The sequence below is a fragment of the Mytilus californianus genome, unplaced genomic scaffold, assembly GCF_021869535.1.
Source record: "Mytilus californianus isolate M0D057914Y unplaced genomic scaffold, xbMytCali1.0.p SCAF_7, whole genome shotgun sequence".
NCBI lineage: Eukaryota > Metazoa > Mollusca > Bivalvia > Mytilida > Mytilidae > Mytilus > Mytilus californianus.
In genome coordinates, this window is record NW_026262723.1 from 47,568,563 (window position 1) to 47,588,972 (window position 20,410).

Genomic DNA, 20,410 nt, shown 5'->3' on the forward strand with positions numbered 1-20,410 from the left:
TTATTTTTAGTATAGCATTTTCATGATTCTCGTGTTTTTTTTTCGTTTTACAGAAATATCATCGTTAGGTTTACAAAATCCAGTGTTTTACAATTCCTCTCCTGAGACACTACTTTATGGGTCTGTTGGAGGTCTTGTATCACAAGCATTAGCAGAAGTGTTTGATTTAAACGGTAAGTATAAAACTGTGTTTTGCTTACATTATATGTGGTATAATTTTGTTCCGGACTTATATTTATTATTTTCTTATCCTTTTCCCTACCAGAATGAAACATCTTTGTATTGAAATATGCGTGAATACCACAATTACTAAATATTAGAAACACTAAATCACATTGGCCAAAGCATTGGGAGAATGAATACTTCATGGAAAAATAAAAATAAAATTGAGAATGGAAATGGGGAATATGTCAAAGAGACAACAACCAGGCCAAAGAGCAGATAACAGCCGAAGGCCACCAATGGGTCTTCAACGCAGCGAGAAAATCCCGCTCCCGGAGGTGGTCCTCAGCTGGCCCCTAAATGAAAATGTGTACTAGTTCAGTGAAAATGGACGTCATACTAAACTCCAAAACATATAAATGAACTAAAATTAAAAAACATACAAGACTAACAAAGGCCAGAGGCTCCTGACTTGGGACAGGCGCAAAAATGCGGCAGGGTTAAACATGTTTTGTGAGATCTCAACCCTCCCCCTATACCTCTAGCCAATGTAGAATAAAGAAACACACAGCGATACGCACAGTAAAACTCAGTTTAAAAGAATTCCGAGTCCTATGTCAGAATAGGTACTAGTAACAAAAGAAAATAAGCAAAATGAGAATGATACATAAATTAACAAAGGACTACTACCAGACCTCAATTAAACTGATTGAAAGATTATGTCTTCATCATATGAAAATCAAGAACAATCCCTCCCGTTAGGAGTTTAGTATCATACCATCATAAAATATATGAGAAGAACATAACCCGTATCATGTAGCAAACATGCCATAGAAAACTAAATAGAAAATAAAAATGAAAACCACGTGGACCTGAATATCAAGAAAGTCAAACCTTTACAGGTCTAGAAGTAATAATAAAAGATTTGTACCATTAAAGCTTACCCCTTTTTTAAATAGTATAAATGCAAATTATTTAAACGATCTGTAATGTTTAAAAAATATCTCTTAGTCTTGGCAATGGTGAATGATTAATGTTTAAGGGGGTAATATCCTTTGATCCTTTGTAGACGAAACGCGCGTCTGGCGTACACAATTTCAATCCTGGTATCTACGATGAGTTTATATACTATCTATACACAAGTAGTTGTGTTAACCAGTAGTAGCCATGTTAAATGATAATATTGCTGCGCACAATTTGTGAATCTATGATAATTATTTAACTTTGTTGTAGTCTCTTTGCTTTTACATTTTTGTTTTGCAAAAAAGGACAATAGTAACTCCAATATTTAAGTTGGTTATTTACTAACTGACTATATTTAAGGTAAATACAAAGACAGCCCATTGATTTGTTTCTTGATAGAAAAGATATTAAACAGTCATATAAAATTGAACTTTACCTCATCTATATACCAATGCATATCGTGATTGTTTTTTTCTTTTTTATCTTTCAGCTCTTCTTTCACACTATATTAGTGGTACCATTGACAAAAGTGTCGTGTATACAATTGCTCATCATCTAGAGTGCTTAGCTGAGTTCTACAATGCATATAAATATTCCAATGATCAAGGAAGAATAATCCATGTAAGTTTTGTTTACTCTGACTACAAGTGGAAATGAAATATCGAACTGAAAGTCAACTATTTCAAATTAATTTTACAAATCACTTTTTACTTGCCCATTAAGTTTCCCCTTCCAATACCAGCAATTATCATAAACTGGCGTCCATCATCTGTCCATTAATTTTCTTTGATAGAGGATTGCTGGTTATGACCAAGGATCCCAAGCGGTAAAATTGAAGCCCCCATTTGAAATTTTTACGGATGCCGTCACGAGTTGCATGGTTGACCGTTATATAATATCTTTGTCACAGGTGACCATGGATATGTTCCCTAGGTATATACCAGCCATTTCTGTTGAAAGATAACCGGAAACTATAATAGGAAAACTTTTACAAAGACCCTCCTGATGGCCTATTAGCTCCTATCCACATCTTTGCAAAATCGAGTTGTGAATTTTCTCTTTCGAACTACGTGAAACACCAGAATCACGTGAAACATCAGGACCATTAGACAATTTATGGTCAATCTTTCACAAAAAAAAGAGTTCATTTCATCAAGATGGAAGAAAAAAAAAAACACAAAAAAACTAAAATTGCAGAGGCCGTTCTCAGCTCTGATTGGTAAAGTTTTCTCCTCTATAAATAAAATCCAAACAATTTCAAACTTTTCAGAAAATATTTGAAGACTAGTTCTGATCGGATGGGATACATTGGCTGTAATAATATCAAACGGTTCCAATAACACAATAAGAATATTATATTATCATTTTCTCTCTCTGAATTACAAGGCTAATCTGAACCAAACACTCCAGGGAAATATGCATGAAGCGTCAGTCATTAAAATCTATTATTTTGCCTAACTTGCGGAAAATAAAATTCAAGAAGCAGTTGTTGATTATCTTTGGTCAATTATTAAAACTTTAAGAACGTACAATGAAACCAAATATTTGCTGCCACATAGATTCCTTATTTGAACCAAGCTTTCATCGTTTTCTTTGAAACTAAATAACCAATCTGCAATTTAAGTACTTCTTCACATTTGAAACTATTTTTGAAATTTACAGGAAAGATAATTAGTAGAGTATTTACCTCGTCTCGTGCTGATTGGTTGACACATGTGCCACCGAAAGTTATGGGAAATCACTTTTAAATATTTTCCTTTGAAAGTACATGCATAATCGAGCTAAAGTGTATGTCAAAATAATGCAAGGAAGGACTTTTGTGTTATTTTGTTCTAATCAAGTAAAAACAAAAAGAAAATCGGAAGCATTTCTTAGTTCTGATTGGGCAATTTAAAATTTATTCATTGAATGATTTAAAAGGTAAACACTTATCAGACTATGAATGATGATTATAACATCTCCCACCAATCTCGTGGTGACAAACTTGGCAGCAATGATGCCTTATAAGCTTCATTGAACCCTATGTGTAATCACGTTTTCGTCTTATTCTTTGAAACATTATTTTAAGTTTTTATCTTATTTTGAGGGAAAACGTACATTGTACCTTTGCTCACAAATCATGCAAAGGTAGTTCAAAATTATCAACATTAGACTTCCTTTGATAGGAACAGTTTTCAGTTTTGTTGTGAAGTCAGTACGGTTATGAACAATTTTGTTTATTTTTAGGTTCGTGGAGATTTAACAAAAAGCAGTAACTTTAGAGATATTTTGTCAATACATCTAGCACAGAGAGTAAGTATTGAGTAACACAATTGTAATCCTCACACTTGTAAGTGCACAATGCTCCCGCACGTTTAACAGGTCTTCCTTATTGATTTCATTTTCATCTCAAAGTTCCTTTCGGTCTTCCTTTTTTTCGGTGTCTTTCATTAATATACGTACTAGCTTAAGATGTCTTTTACTTCCATTTACGCGTAACTCTATTTACAAAATTTCCATTGATCTAGATACTCAATAATTTCTATTTCAAAATTATATTTTTGAAATAAGAAGAAAGAAATTTATTCTTTTAATTTATTGTCTTCTAGAACTTATAATTTGAACACCCTTTGAACTATGCTAAACGTTACAATGAAATGATGGATCCGAAGCTATTTTGCTAACCCGTACATAAATTGCTAACAAAAGCACATAAGTTTCACATGTGAAGCACATGAGATGCAAGTAAGAATTGTATGCAAATCAGATTGGTCACATGTGCAGTTTGGTAGTTCATATGTGCCCACGAAAATCTAACATAATGCTCATATGTGCAATTAAAACCTCAGGTGAGCTTTTATCATTCATGTTAGTTTTATGTTATTTTTGTACTTTGAAAAGTTTGTCCATTCTTCTAACCATTCAAAACTAACCTAGATCATTGCTCATATGAGCTTTTTCAAAATGACATGCCCAGTCATGTACTTCCTGTAAATTCAAATTCAAAGCATCAATAATTTTGGAGGGAGATGGAGATGAAAAATTTTAAGCCATATTTTGTGCTATTTGAAGTTAATGACATTGTTAGAATCTGATAAAACCAGTGTGGCTGTGGTTAATTATTTGTAAGTTATCATTTCTATTTCATTATGTTCATTTTTGTGTCACGATTCTGAAATATATTACAATTTCAAGTCCTTTATGGGAGCTAGTATATATATATACAGGTTGCTTCAAATAAGTACTACATGTATATAGATAATTCCTTTTTAAACTTTCTGAAATACAGTACTTAATCAGACATTCATTATGTACTAAACTTGCAAGTCCCTCCATTAGTTTTATAATGTAATGTTATGTTTTAAGTCATTATTGTTTAAATAACAAAAAAGACAAAATAATATGAAAATCATAATTAACTGACAGTTATTAAAGAATAACACTTAACATGATGTGTCAGTTATTTTATTTTCAATTAAATTATTTAAGATTTTCATTTAAATTTGAAAAATATTCCTATTTTGAAGCAGCCATTTTGTTTTGATCTTTAGATACAATTAAATCATCATCATCTGGAAATAATTAGATATCACAATCAAATGGGTCAACTAATATTCACGTGTGCAACATGTGAGCAGCTGCTCATATCTGATAAAATGCACATGTGAAGCAAAAGCTCATATGAGCATTTGCACGTGAGGTTTTTAACATGCAAATTAGGTTAGTTTCATATGTGCAATTTTTTTGCTCACAAAATGCTCACCTAATTTGCATGTTAAAAACCTCATGTGCAATCATGTTAGTTTCTAAGGTGAGCATCTAATGTGCAACATGTTAGCACCGTTTGGTAAGGGAAGGTCAGTTTTACAATTTTTGAGTTTTGACATCTACCTTCAATCATAACTACTTTCCTGATATGTCGGAATCTTATCAGCAAAATTAATGATTGTCTATTCTTGCATTTAATTTTTTTCGTGTGTTATAAATGGTCCCCATACGAACGACCTTTTTCTTATGAATAAACGTGAATTTCAAATATAAAGTATTTCCTTTTCTATTTCAGACATTTCAGAAAGGTCTTCCATTAGTTAAAGTATTAGACTTACCTGGTGTTAACTACACAGAGAGTCAAACATTCTTCATATCTTACGCACAGGTAAGGTCCATTATATTCATATTGAGGGCATTAAATTATCGGTAATGACAACCAAAATATTATGAATGGGGAAGTTTTATAATTAGTGTTCGGACAATGAATTTGGGACATTGGCTCCTAGATACATTGTTGAAATAAAACTCGCTGTCTTAAAAGTGGTAGATTTTATATATTTTAAAAATAATATGGAGCTTTAAATTGTTACGCTTCTGAAACGGTCGTGAACGAGGGTCTGCCACCAACCCTAAATTTCCCGAATGGCATAACATATTTACGACAACTATCGACGAAGTTCCTGTCTGCATCTTAACACTTATTTGTTTAAACACTACATCATAAAAACATTTTTACCGTTGTTTTCATTTGAAAATACAGAACTGTATGTTTGAAATTTGTGTCGTACAATCGGTTTGAAGCATAGACAATAACTTCTTTGAAAAAAATGATAGAGTAAAGTGTTTTCATTTTATTTATTTAGAAAACAAGTAGCATAAATATTAAAGAACATCTGCTGATATAGAAATACTAACAAGAAACTGAATTAATATCGACAAAATTTCGAGTTTCACTTTACTTTCTTATTCACCATTATTATTGTTATTTAAGAAATCATAGTTTTGACTCTACTGAATTCTATGTTTCATTTCTGTAGCTTTTCTGTGAAAAAGTGACACCAAAGGGTATTACCCAATACTATGTAAACAACGAAGCTAGTAAGACGCCATTGCCAAATGAATTCAGGTTTGTAGATTAGTTGATTATCCTCACTACAGGAGTTTAAACAAAATTTTTAGAAGTAAAAAATATATACACAAGCACAACTTTCTTTTTTTATTCTTAAATATGAAGAAACATGATGACTTTAACTTTCCTTTGTGTTTGTGGAGGATGGGAATGTTTAACGACCTTGAATGGCTGTAAAGCCCCAGCACGGTCGGTACAATTGTGTTTGTGAAGATGAACAGAGATCAGTACAATGTGATGCAGCTTTCTTGTTTTTTGTAATCGATACATACTTATATAAAACATAATTTTACTCAGCATTATCAATTATCAAAGTACAGCAGCTCAAATTTATTGTGACAATCAACAAGCTGAAAAAAATTGACTAAAAACTTTATTTAACGTCAGTATACATGTTATCAATTTGATATATATATCAAGTTATGCACGTTCATACATAGAAATATATTGAACAATCAATTTCCAATCATTACAATTTATTGGTGGTGGTAGTTCATCACAATGTTGACTGCTGTATCCCAAATTTTTACATTTTTACCTATCATGTCTATTTGTTTTGCTCACACATTGTTGTGAATTTGATGGAATTCTATGTGATTGTCATACAAGTGAGAGGTTTAGCTACCTATAAAACCAGGTTTAATCCAGCATTTTATACATAAGGAAATGCTTGTACAAAGTCAGGAATACGACAGTTGCTTTCCATTCGTTTGATGTGTTTGAGCTTTTGATTTTGCCATTTGAGGGGACTTTCCATTTTGAATTTTCGGTATTTCTGTTGTATTACTTTTTACATGTAATTCGGCACATGTTGAATGGGAATACAGGAACCATGCTGTATTTACAGCGGAATTCCTCAGTTCTAACCGAATGAGAAAACCCGGTATTTAAAGGTTCAATTCAAATTATTTCAGCCCTAGTTTAGTTAATAAATAGTGTATACCACTTTTCTTGACATGTTAAAATCGCATATAAAGTAGTGGATTTACCATGTTTACGAGTTGCATCATTCAAAATTGAACGGTCTTTTACATTTCAGAATAAAAGGAATGATGTCAAACATGAAACATTTTGCTGCTGCATTCCATTGTCCAGCTAGTAGTCCAATGAATCCACAAAACAGATGTCCACTGTTTTAACTCGCGCAATTACATTTCTGTTGTTAAACTTAGACCCTATGATTTGTTAAACAACTTGATGATGATGTTTATTTCAGTGATTTACAAATAAAATAACTTGACCGATGGAGAATTGAAATTAGGTGCAATATTGCCATACAAATATAGTGATATCAAATATAGTTATCAACTTGTGTTTGGCTTGATAACAATGATAGTTTGTTTGTAGCTAAAAGTATCAGTTTTTATAGAATTAATAGTATGGAAAGGCTTGTATTGTATAGTGCTTTAGTTTGTGAAAGTATTATGCTGTATGATAAATAGAAAGTAAGTATGTGTAATGTGTGTCATCAGTGTCGTTTAAAACAGTCAGGTTTTTTTAGGTGCTATTTACGTTAGAATATACTTCAAAACTAGTAAATTGGTACATCAGTTATGTAAAATCTGTCTATTCTTTTGTTTCTTTTATAATATAACTTCCCTGAAATCCGTAAATATAACAATTTCAAGATAGGCGTATAAATAACAACATAAGTGAAAGAAAAGTTAAAAAACGAGACTTTTGAAAACATTTTAAAGACAAAAAAAGAATCCTCTATGGTGAATTTTGGCTGAGAAAAAAAAGTCAAAGAACAGCTACACAATCCTTCAACTGAAAATATATAATGAAAGCTATAATTTGAATCATGACACTACAGGTCTCTGCACTTCCGCGGAATTATAGTCTGCCAACAAAAGTTTCGATCCAGTTATAATTATATAAATGTGCATTATTAACTTTAGTGCGAACAACGCGTGTAAGCGATTCCATGGTTAACAAAATAGCTTTGATCATACAATTTAAAAAACCCAACTAAATGCTGAATTCTTGAATTACTGATGATGATAATGATTACTGTATTGATTGGCGATCATGATTTTAATTATCATTCCCCCATTTTTTACTTAAAGTTTATTCACTGGTATATTTGAGATAGGTGAATGATACGTTATGAATGCATGTTGATAAAGGGAAATGATATGTTTGTCAGTATTATATTTTGTTGATTTGACACCGTAATATTTAATCATTTTGTTACTTTATATATACAAATAAAATTTTATTGCTATTTTTCAAACAGTGTTTATTTTTTGGAGGAATTAGTTTATTCCCTAGACTTTGATATCACGAGTTCATTTATTAATTAAGACAATCTGAACTTTACTTCTGAATATCTAAAGCCTATATATTTATAGCCACGAGTTCATTCAAATTTTAGTTTATTAGAGTGAACAATTTAAAATATTTTCCTCATTTGCAACGGGGGACTTGGTGGCAAAATGGTCTATGTAGTCACTACCCTGTCAACACTGAATTTGTGAGTTTAAACCCCATGCGTGGCAGGTCCGTTCGAATCCAATCTGAATTGACTATGATTGTCAATTTTTACCGCCGAAGATCGGTGGTTTTCTCCGGGCAATCCGGCTTCCTCCATCAATAAAAACTAACCCCCATGAAATACCCAACATTTCTGAAAGTGGCATATAAACAACAAACAATTATTTGCAACGGATATTATAAAGCGAGACAGATGCTAACAATGTATACTCATCAGTCTGTATATATGAACTTTGATTTGTACAAGATTTACACGCTGATCCCAAATATTTACATACTAGTTTACCACGTAATAGTCCGCGGAAAGACATTTCATACCCAAACACAGTATTCTGGCTTTTTACTCGTTAATGTTACAGGCTTAGCGGAGAAATAGAATCAACCACCTCTCGTTATCGAGGCGAGCATCCTAACATGAGACACCAAGGCGGTAAATAAGGATAAGGTATCCAGCACGAAAAGTTCACACCTTATTTCGTGGGAAATTGTTCATAATAATGAGTGTTGTCATACTTTTTTGTTACATGACGTTAGTTCAATACCGTTATTGGTGAATTCTTGCGCCAATACGGTATGTTTGTGAATTTTCTTTCTTTCAAAACCATCTACCAAATTTTTTCAACGATTAATCTATAACAAAAAGTCTGATTAAGTGTTACAAATTAAAGACACACTGATTTTCATTATGACCAGAGATGCGAGAGTATGAAAACTTTAATCCTTTGACATTTCAATTCAGTGTTTTTCTGTGGTCATTAATGCATTTACACTACTAAAACCATTCAACGCACTTAAATATAAAGAATGAATATAGTTTCTACAGGATATAAATTGCATACTACACATCTTTCCATAGTTCTCTCCCATATGTACACATATCCAGCTTGTTATTAGTATCTTCGTCTTCCGTTTTTTTTTAATTTTTGGAACGTTCTCTTAATTGCTGAACTAAATATTACCAAACATGGCAGCATATTCTTTTTGGCTGTTGCAAAACATGTTTGTCATTTGGTTCCGATCGGATAACAGTTTTCGCCTAGGTCAAAAATAATGAATCTTCAAAACTTTGTTGGAAGCTATAGAACATTCTTTAAGTTATATTTCGAATATTATGATTTCATAACTTATTTGTAATTATTTATAATATATACATGTTGTCTTTTGTCAATCTATAAAAGGAAATACAGTATGATGATGATGATAGTAAAATCTTCTTTATATCTAGAATCGCTCATTCAATTGAAACAAAATACGACAGTTACGGTACTTTCCGAGTGTTGTTACTTTTGTACCTTTCGGACAACCATCATGTGAGCAAGCAGGGGACTCGTTTATATTGAACCGCATAAATGATAAATTATAACATCTTCACCGGGAACATTCGGACCAGTTTAAAAGAAATTAAACAAAATTGATCCTGTGTGGTATGTAGTGACGTTTAGATCTTTACCTGTGGGTTTTGACTGAGCACTATAATAAAAGAAAAAAATACTAGTAACATGGTTTATTTAACCAGTTTAATTTCAGTGAATTTCGTTGTAATTTTGGTTACACCCACAATCCATTACAATCAAAAGCGAAAAAAAAAGTGAGCAGTTGGTAAATATTTGCAAATGACCAAAACTATCTAGAGATAAACATGCAGTCTTCAACCGAATACCCGTGTTTTTACAGTAGGGTAAGGTTTAAACCACCCAAGTATGCAAAAATTATCCAGAGAATTTAATACAGTAGCCTATACTAGAAACAGTATTACATAATAAATACAAAAAAAAAAGATTGATTGGTTGATTGATGTTTGCTTTAAGCCGCCTGATCACAACAAGTACAAAGAAAACAATAATAAACTTTTTCTGAATCAAATGCACAGAGGTACTGACAACGAGCTCAAAGCAATGGCGACATAAAATCTTTAAATCCTTCAGTCGTATTTCACAGAAAAATTTGTACACATTCGAGTATTTAACTAAGTAATACCAATTATTACAGGTACGTTTCTTGTGAGGTACTTTCAGCTTGTTGACTATTCGTATTGATCAACCAACTGATACGATTGATCGATGGTACTTTATAATTCATTGTTTATGTACGGAGATGTAGTATGATTGCCAATGAGACAGCTATTAATTAAAGACCAAGATTCAAAGATATGAACAGGTCATTGTACGGTATTCCAAAATGAGCATAAACCAATGCCGTATAGGAAGTTATAAAAGGTCACCGGATAACAAAATGTGAACAATTAAAAAAAAAAAAAAAAATGAAAACCACCGGCCTGATTTATAGTTCAGGAATAAACAAAAATGTTGATTCTAATCATGCTTACTGAACTTTTCAATCAAACACTTTTATTTTTAGTTAAACATTTTCGTGATTCTCGTGTTTTTATTTTTGTTTTGCAGAAATATCATCGTTAGATTTACAAAATTCAGTGTTTTACAATTCCTCTACTGAGACACTACTTTATGGGTCTGTTGGAGGTCTTATATCACAAGCATTAGCAGAAGTGTTTGATTTAAACGGTAAGTTTGAAACTGTATTTTACTTACGTCATATGTGGTATAATTTTGTTCTGTACTTATATTTATTATTTTCTTATCCATTTCCCTATCAGAATGAAACATCTTTGTATTAAAATATGCACGACTGCCACAATTGCTTAATATTAGAAACATCAAATCACATAGGCCAAAGCATTGGGAGAATGACTACTTCATGGAAAAAGAAAAGCACACATGCCATAGAAGACTAAATAGAAAATGAAAATGAAAACCACGTGGACCTGGATATCAGAAAAGTCAAACCTTTACAGGTCTAGAAGTAATAATAAAAGATTTGTACCAATAAAGACTCCCCCTTTTTGTATAGTATAAAAGCAAATTATTTAAACGATCTGCAATGTTTACAAATTATCTCTTAGTTGTGGCAATGGCGAATGATTAATGTTTAGGCGGGTAATATCCTCTGATTCTTTGTAGACGAAACGCGGGTCTGGCGTACACAATTTCAATCATGGTATCTATGATGAGTTTGTATACTATCTAAACACAAGTAGATGTGTCAACTAGTAGTAGCCATGTTAAATGATAATTTTGCTGCGCAGAAGTCTCTTTGCTTTAACATTTTTGTTTTGCAAAAAAGGACGATAGTTATTCCAATATTTAAGTTGTCTGTTTACTAGCTGACTATATTTAAGGTAAATACAAAGACAGCCCATTGATTTATTTCTTGATACAAAAGATATAAAATAAAGGCCACAGTAGTATACCGCTGTTCGAAACTCATATATCGATAGAGATAAAAACAAATCCGGGTTACAAACTAAAACTGAGGGAAACGCATCAAATATAAGAGGAGAACAACGACACAACAAAAACACAACATTAAAATGTAACACACACAGAAACGAACTATGATATAACAATGGCCATTTTACTGACTTGGTACAGGACATTTTAAGAAAAAAATGGTGGGTTGAACCTGGATTTGTGGCATGCTAAACCTTCCGCTTTTATGGCAACGTCAAACACAACACCAAAACGACTACATCACATGACAGGACCACAATACAAATAAATGGGAGAACATATAGGACAAAGAAACACACGAATAATAGCTAGCAGAAGGTACTAGGCTTAAAATTCAATACGCCAGACGTACGTCTCGTCCACACATGACTAACCAGTGACGCTCAGATAAAAAAAGTTTGAAAGCCAAAACAAGTACAAAGCTGAAGAGCACCGAGGACCAAAACTTCCAAAAAAATGCGCCTAATACGGCCAGGATTTTCTGCCTGGGACAAGAACATCCTTATTATTTAGAATAATTTATAATTTTGCAAACAGTAAATATTATAAAATGACTATATAATAGATATACATGATAAAACCAAAGTGGGGACTAACTACAGAATAAAAACGGATACATTACATAAAACAACCTAATCCAACATATAAAAATACACAACCGAGTTAGCTAAAGCCTCAACGCACAAAATGCATCACATTTGAAATTCTAAAAAAAACACCCAAAGTGACGTCACATATGAATTTGTAAAAATATTTAAACAGTCAAATTTTAGTCTTAGATACATGATTCTTTTTTTCTTAGTTGTTTATGGCTTTGAACTAGCTGTCAGTAACTGCAAGTACTCTCAGATCTGTACTTAGTGTCTCTTTCATTGTTAGGGATGAGGGATGGATAAATAACCTGCCACGTCCCGGTCTGTGTTTATGTTTGATGTTTTTCAGCTTTGTATCGATCTCATGAGTTAAGCCTTTCTCAATTGATTTTTATAGTTTGTTCTTATGCTGTGTTGTTACACCACTGCCCCGGGTTAGGGGGAGGGAAGAGCGCTCACAAACATGTTTAACCCTGCCACATTCTTGTGCCTGTCCCAAGTCAGGAACCTGTAGTTCAATGGATGTCATTGGTTCATGTCTGTCATATTTGTTTTTCGTTAATTGTTTTGTTATAAATTAGGCCGTTAGTTTTCTCATTTGAATTGTCTCATATATTTCCTGTCGAGGCCTTTTAACGCCGACTATACGGTATGGGTTTTTTTCTCATTGTTGTAGGCCGTACGGTTGCCTATAATAGCTTACATCCACTTTATTTGAATTTTGGTGGATAGTTGTCTCATTGGCAATCATACCTGATCTCCTTTTTTTTTAATAAATTTGAACTTTACCTCATCTATATATCAATGTATATCGTGATTGTTTTGGTTTTTTTTTTTATCTTTCAGCTCTTCTTTCACACTATATTGGTGGCACACTGCTAAAAAGTGTCGTGTATACAATTATCATCATCTAGAGTGCTTAGCTGAGTCCTGAAATGCATATAAACATTCCAATGATCAAGGAAGAATAATCCATGTAAGTTTTGTTTACTCTGACTACAAGTGGAAATGAAATATCGAACTGAAAGTCAACTTTTTAAAATTAATTTTACAAATCAGCCTTTTAAGTTTTTTTTTTGTCCATTAAGTTTCCCTAATCCAATAGGAACAAAACTTGCGTCCATCATCTGTCCGTTAATTTTCTTTGGTAGATGATTGCTGGTTACAACCAAGGATCCCAAGCGGTAAAATTGAAACCCCAATTTGAAAGTTTTACGGATGCCATTACGTTTTGCATGAATGACCGTTATATAATATATTTGTCACAGGTGACCATGGATATGTTCCCCTGGTATATACCGGCCTTTTTTTTATTCATCCAATGTGGCCTAAATTTGACAGGTACAATGCTTGAAATCATCTAGTTTAAATTGTATGAAAAACATTGCAACCAAAGGCAATTATTGATTATGAATTTCTCCTCTAAGGGGACGACCATTTCATATTCTGGGGAGGATTTTGAAAATAAATAACTCAGCCTTGATAATAACAAAAATAAATGGTTTGTTCTGGGGTAGTTTGAAAATAAATAACCTGACTTACGATGTATTGAAAATAAATAACTCGACAGGTCTTTTAAGCCATTTTATAATAATTGCTATTCTTAAGTATGAGATGGCACCAGATTCTTCCAAAATTCATATTTTTTCATTTTTTTTCGGGAAAAACTTCCCAAATCTTTTAATAACACAATGTATAAAATTCAATGTAGTCAGACTATGAACATCACCAGGAGCTGTTAATTATATGTATTGGCATATACTATATTTTTATGCTTTCACATTTATCCTCGCTGATACACATAATTAATATGGCTTCTACCAACGAAAGCTCCATTTGGAGCTAATGTATTTAGAGACCTCTTATGTCAGTACACCTTTCCTATATTGCCTATAAATAGTAATGTACTTGAAATGTCTGAAATGGGTTTCATTTAACTTTAGGTATATTGTCTCAGGAATATTTACCTCCCTTTTATTACAGGGCTGTAACTACATTAAGGCAAACGCCTCATGTAGGAAATTTCAAAAACAAAAGCTTGTCTTCAAATCAAATTGTTTTTACGGCGAGTGTCTTGCAAAAAGCAAGTACTGTTCACCCTCTGACGTAGCCCCCGTTTTTCGGGATCCATGTTTCTCATTTATTTTTAGTTTTCAGTGTTATTTGTCTATTGTTTGTCTTGTGTTTTATCTGTTCCCGGGTTTGTCTTTTGTTCATTGATTGCCCTACTTTGTTCTCTTAGTGTTGGATTCCATTTGTAATTTAGTAATTTTGTTTTAAACTTGAGTTTTATTATTAATTTAAGGACTTTTTATCTAATTTTACCAACTTCTTTAAATTGTATCCCAATTAGGAACTACACCAAGTTGTAATTGAAATGTGTAACTTTTCTAAAAACTTACCTGACATAGTTATATCAATGATAATCAGCCCCCTCTTAACTTAATTTAAAAAAAAACAACAAATAATTGACAGGTATGAAAGATTTTCTGAAAGCCAAAACACCACTAAAAAAACAACATCAGCCACATACTTAACTATGTGAATTACATTTTTTTTTGCTTTATCCTACATATTGGTCTTTTAATGTTGTCCCTAAAAACTAAAAGTCTTACTGAATATATATATTTTGCTTTGAGACCAAAATATTGTCGAAAAAAATAATTAAAACAGAACTTGTGTTTCAGATTAAGAAAGGGACTGGGAAACGCGCAGACTGCATGATTTTGCATCATTTTTCTATAGCTTCTTGGGGCCTTCAGCAGCCCCCAAACCCATCGCTGAATTTTTTTTCGCCTCGCTCCGCTCGGCAGATATCAATGCCATTACTTTTAAAAGAGGCTAGTTACAGCCCAGCTTTAATTCCTTGTACGTATGCAGTATATACAGTTTGGAATTCAGAAGATTCACTTCCAGCATGTCGAGAGGAGGAGGATTAATTCTGATTTAATGGTACATAATGACTCGACTATAAATATGTACATGTATTATTTATTTAAGAATTAAAAAATGAATTTAAAAATAGTGCGTTTTCAAATATAATAAATATAATTGTGAAAATATATAATCACTCCCTTGTTTTAATGAAAATGAAAAATCATGCTTCAACAGTGCAGAAAATAAATAATCTGTCCCTTTAGTCCACAAAAATAAATAACCGATCCAAAACAAATACTCCTGCCAGGAAGGACTTTTGTATTATTTTGTTCTAGTCAAGTTAAACAAAAAGAAAATCGGAAGCTTTTCTTAGTTCTGATTGGGCAATTTAAAAAATTTATTCATTGAATGATTTAAAAGGTAAACACTTATCAGACTATGAATGATGATTAAGATATCTCCCACCAATCTCGTGGTGACAAACTTGGCAGCAATGATGCCTTATAAGATTCATTGAACCCTATTTGTAATCACGTTTTCGTCTTATTCTCTGAAACATTATTTTAAGTTTTTATCATATTTTGAGGGAAAACGTACATTGTACCTTTGCTCACAGATTATGTAAAGGTAGTTCAGAATTATCAACATAAGACTTCCTTTGATAGGAACAGTTTTTAGTTTTATTGTGAAATCAGTACGGTTATGAACAATTTTGTTTATTTTTAGGTTCGTGGAGATTTAACAAAAAGCAGTAACTTTAGAGATATTTTGTCAAAACATCTAGCACAGAGAGTAAGTATTGAGTAACACAATTATAATCCTCACAGTTGTAAGTGCGCAATCCTTCCATATTTTCCTGGACACGTTTAAAAGGTCTTCCTTATTGATTTCATTTTCATCTAAAAGTTTCTTTCGGTCTTCTTTTTTTCTGTGTCGTTCATTAACATACGTACTAGCTTAAGATGTCTTTTACTTCCAGTTACGCGTAACTCTATTTACAAAATTTCCATTGATCTAGATACTCATTAATTTCTATTTTAAAATTATATATCGTTTTTGAAATCAGAAGAAAGTAATTTATTCTTTAAATTTATTGTCCTTCTAGAACTTATAATTTGAACACCCTTTGAACTATGCTAAACGTTACAATGAAATGATGGATTCGAACCTATTTTGCTAAGGTCAGTTTTACAATTTTCGATAACTTTCCAGTTTTGACATCTACCTTCAATCATAACTACTTTCCTGATATGTCGGTATAAAGTATTTCCTTTTCTATTTCAGACATTTCAGAAAGGTCTTCCATTAGTTAAAGTACCAGACTTACCTGGTGTTAACTACACACAGAGTCAAACATTCTTCATATCTTACGCACAGGTAAGGTCCATTATATTCATATTGAGGGCATTAAATTATCGGTAATGACAACCAAAACATTATGAACGGGGAAGTTTTATTAATTAGTGTTCGGACAATGAATTTGGGACATTGGCTCCTAGATACATTGTTGAAATAAAACTCGCTATCATAAAAGTTGGAGATTTTAGATATTTTAAAATAATGTGGAGCTTTAAATCGTTACGCTTCTGAAAAGGTCGTGAACGAGGGTCTGCCATCAACCCTAAATTTCCAGAATGGCATAACATATTTACGACAACTATCGACGAAGTTCCTGTCTGCATCTTAACACTTATTGTTTTAAATACTGCATCGTATAAACATTTTTATTGATGTTTTCATTTGACAGTATGTTGTTAGTTAAGAAACAGAGATCAGTACAATGTGATGCAGCAGTCTTGTATTTTGGAATCCATACATACTGATAAAATATAATTTTACTCAGCATTATCAATTATCAAAGTACAGCAGCTCAAATATAATGTGACAATCAACCAGCTGAAAACAAAATTGACTAAAAACTTTATTTAACGTCAGTATACATGTTATAACATATATATATCAAGGTTTGCACGTTAATACATAGAAATATAATGAACAATCAATTTCCAATCATTACAATTTATTGGTGGTGGTAGTTCATCACAATTTTTGACATTTTTACGTATTATGTCTGTTTGTTTTGCTCACACATTGTTGTCAATATAAAGGAATTCTATGTGACTGTCATACAACTGACAGGTTTAGCTACCTATAAAACTAGGTTTAATCCAGCATTATATACATAAGGAAATGCTTGTACAAAGTCAGGAATATGACAGTTGTTTTCCATTCGTTTGATGTATTTGAGCTTTTGATTTTGCTATTTGATAAGGGACTTTCCATTTTGAATTTTCTTTGGAGTTCGGTATTTCTGTTATATTACTTTTTATATGTAATTCGGCACGTGTTGTATTGGAATACAGGTACTATGCTGTCGTTACAGCGGAATTCTTCAGTTCTAACTTAATGAGAAAACCCGGTATTATTTTAGCCCCAGTTTAGTTAGTGTATACCACTTTTCTTGACATGTTAAAATCGCATATAAAGTAGTGGATTTACCATGTTTACAAGTTGCATCATTCTAAATTAAACGGTATTTTACATTTCAGAATTAAAGGAATGATGTGAAACATGAAACATTTTGCAGCAGCATTCCATTGTCCAGCTAGTAGTCCAATGAATCCACAAAACAGATGTCCACTGTTTTAACTCGCGCACTTACATTTCTGTTGTTAAACTTAGACTCCATGTTTTGTTAAACAACTTGATCATGATGTTTATTTCAGTGTTTTACAAATAACACATAACTTGACCGATGGAGAATTGAAATTAGGTGCAATATTGCCATACAAATATAGAGATATCAGATATAGTTATTAACTTGTGTTTGGCTTGATAACAATGATAGTTTGTTTGTAGCTAAAAGTATCAGTTTTTATAGAATGATGCCTGTTTCTCAATATGGAAAGGTTTGTATTGTTTAGTGCTTTAGTTTGTAAAAGTATTATGCTGTATGATAAATAGAAAGTAAGTATGTTTAATGTGTGTCATCAGTGTCGTTTAAAACAGTCAGGTTTTTTTAGGTGCTATTTACGTTAAAATATACTTCAAAACTAGTAAATTGGTGCATCAGTTATGTAAAATCTGTCTATTCTTTTGTTTCTTTTATAATATAACTTCCCTGAAATCCGTGAATATAATAATTTTAAGATAAGCGTATAAATAACAACATAAGTGAAGGAAAAGTATAAAAAAACGAGACTTTTGGAAACATTTAAAGACAAAAAAAAAAATCATCTATGGTGGACTTTGGCTCAGGAAAAAAGGTTAAAGAACAGTTACACAATCCTTCACCTGAAAATATATAATGAAAGGTATCATTTAGCTAGCTATAAAACCATGTTTAATCTACCACTTTCTACATTAGAAAATGTCTGTACCAAGTCAGGGATATGATATTTGTTATCCATTCGTTTGATGTGTTTGAGTTTTTGATTTTGCCATTTGATTAGGGACTTTCCGTTTTGAATTTTCCTCGTAGTTCGGTATTTTTGTGATTTTACTTTTTGAATCATGACACTACAGGTCGTAGTCTCTGCACGTCTGCGGAATAATAGTCTGCCAGCAAAAGTATCGATCCAGTTGTAATTATATATATAAACATTATTAGTTTATTCACTGGTATGTTTGAGATAGGCGAATGATACGTTATGAATGCATGTTGATGAAGGGAAATGATATAAGTTTGTCAGTATTATACTTTATTGATTTGACACCGTAATATTTAATCATTTTGTTACTTTATTTATACAAATAAAATTTTATTTCTATTTTTCAAACAGTGTTTATTTTTTTGGTGGAATTAGTTTATTTCCAAGACTTTGATTTTATTAGAGTGAACAATTTAGAATAGTTTCCTCATTTGCCACGGAGGCCTCTGTGGTCGAGTGGTCTATGTAGTCACTACCCTGTAAATACTGAATTTGTGATCTGGTCGTGGCAGGTCCGTTCGAATCCAATCTGAATTGACTATGATAGTCAGTCAGTCTTTAGCGCCGAAGATCGGTGGTTCTCTCCGGGCACTTCGGCTTCCTCAACCAATAAAAACTGACCCCCACGAAATACCCAACATTTCTGGAAGTGGCATTAAAACACAAAAAAATCAATCATTTGCAACGGATATTTTAAAGCGAGACAGATGATCACAATGTATACTCATCAGTCTGTATACTATTTCTTTGGTTCTACACATAAAGATATACAGATATACGGATTGTATACTCCAGTGGCAAATGTCACATGCATATCAGGACGAGAACACGTTAGAATAACATAAACATGAACTTTGATTTGTACTAGATTTACATGCTGATCCCGACTATCTACGTACTAGTTTACCACGTAATAGTCCGCAGGAATACATTTCATAATACCCGGACACAGAATTCAGGCTGTTTACTCGTTAATGTAACGGACTTAGCTGAGAAGCAGCCAAACCCAATTTTCAAGTTTGGTTTGGACCAACCAGAAATAGAATCCACAACCTGTGGTTATCGAGGCGAGCACGCTAACATGAGACACAAAGGCGGTAAATAATGATAAGGTATCCAGCACGAAGAGTTCACACTTATTTCGTGGGAAATTGTTCATAATAATGAGTGTTGTCATACTTTTTTGTTACATAACGTTAGTTCAAAACAGTTATTGGTAAATTCTTGTGCCAATCGGGTATGTTTGTGAATTTTCTTTCTTTCAAAACCATCTACTAAATTTTTTTTTAACGATTAATCTTAAATAAAAAGTCTTTGATTAAGTGATACAAATTAACGACAAACTGATTTTCATTATGACCATTAATAATTTTCAACCAGAGATACGAGATTATGTAAACTTTAATCCTTTGACATTTCAATTCAGTGTTTTTCTGTGGTCAATAATGCGTTTACACTACTAAATGCCATTTAACGCAATCAAATATAAAGAATGAATATAGTTTGTACAAAAATAAACAGGATATAAATTGCATAACACACATCTTTCCATAGTTCTCTCCCCTTTACAGCATTTGTAGTGCTTTAAGTTTTTAAGATTATACTGGTATTTTGGGGGAATAATATTTGGCCTACTTATGTACTAATTACTTGATTTATTGAAAAAAACGAAAAAACAAAACACAAATATAAAAACAAAAC

At 32.3% G+C, this 20,410-nt stretch overlaps 1 protein-coding gene across 3 annotated transcripts in view; it reads left to right on the plus strand.

Moving 5' to 3' along the window:
• Positions 1-16,049, plus strand: part of LOC127707472 (membrane metallo-endopeptidase-like 1) — a 50,350-nt gene extending 34,301 nt beyond the window's left edge. For 2 of the 3 annotated variants that reach the window (XM_052212004.1, XM_052212005.1), the window contains 6 exons: positions 54-173; positions 1,616-1,746; positions 3,352-3,417; positions 5,168-5,260; positions 5,913-6,001; positions 7,044-8,240. In XM_052212004.1, coding sequence (XP_052067964.1) covers positions 54-173; positions 1,616-1,746; positions 3,352-3,417; positions 5,168-5,260; positions 5,913-6,001; positions 7,044-7,143 — 599 coding nt within the window. In that variant the 3' untranslated portion in view covers positions 7,144-8,240. Of the gene's footprint in view, positions 1-53; positions 174-1,615; positions 1,747-3,351; positions 3,418-5,167; positions 5,261-5,912; positions 6,002-7,043; positions 8,241-13,247; positions 13,378-16,004 lie in introns of those variants that run through there. The other variant, XR_007984936.1, reaches the window with a different exon arrangement.
• Positions 16,050-20,410: the final 4,361 nt, after the last annotated feature.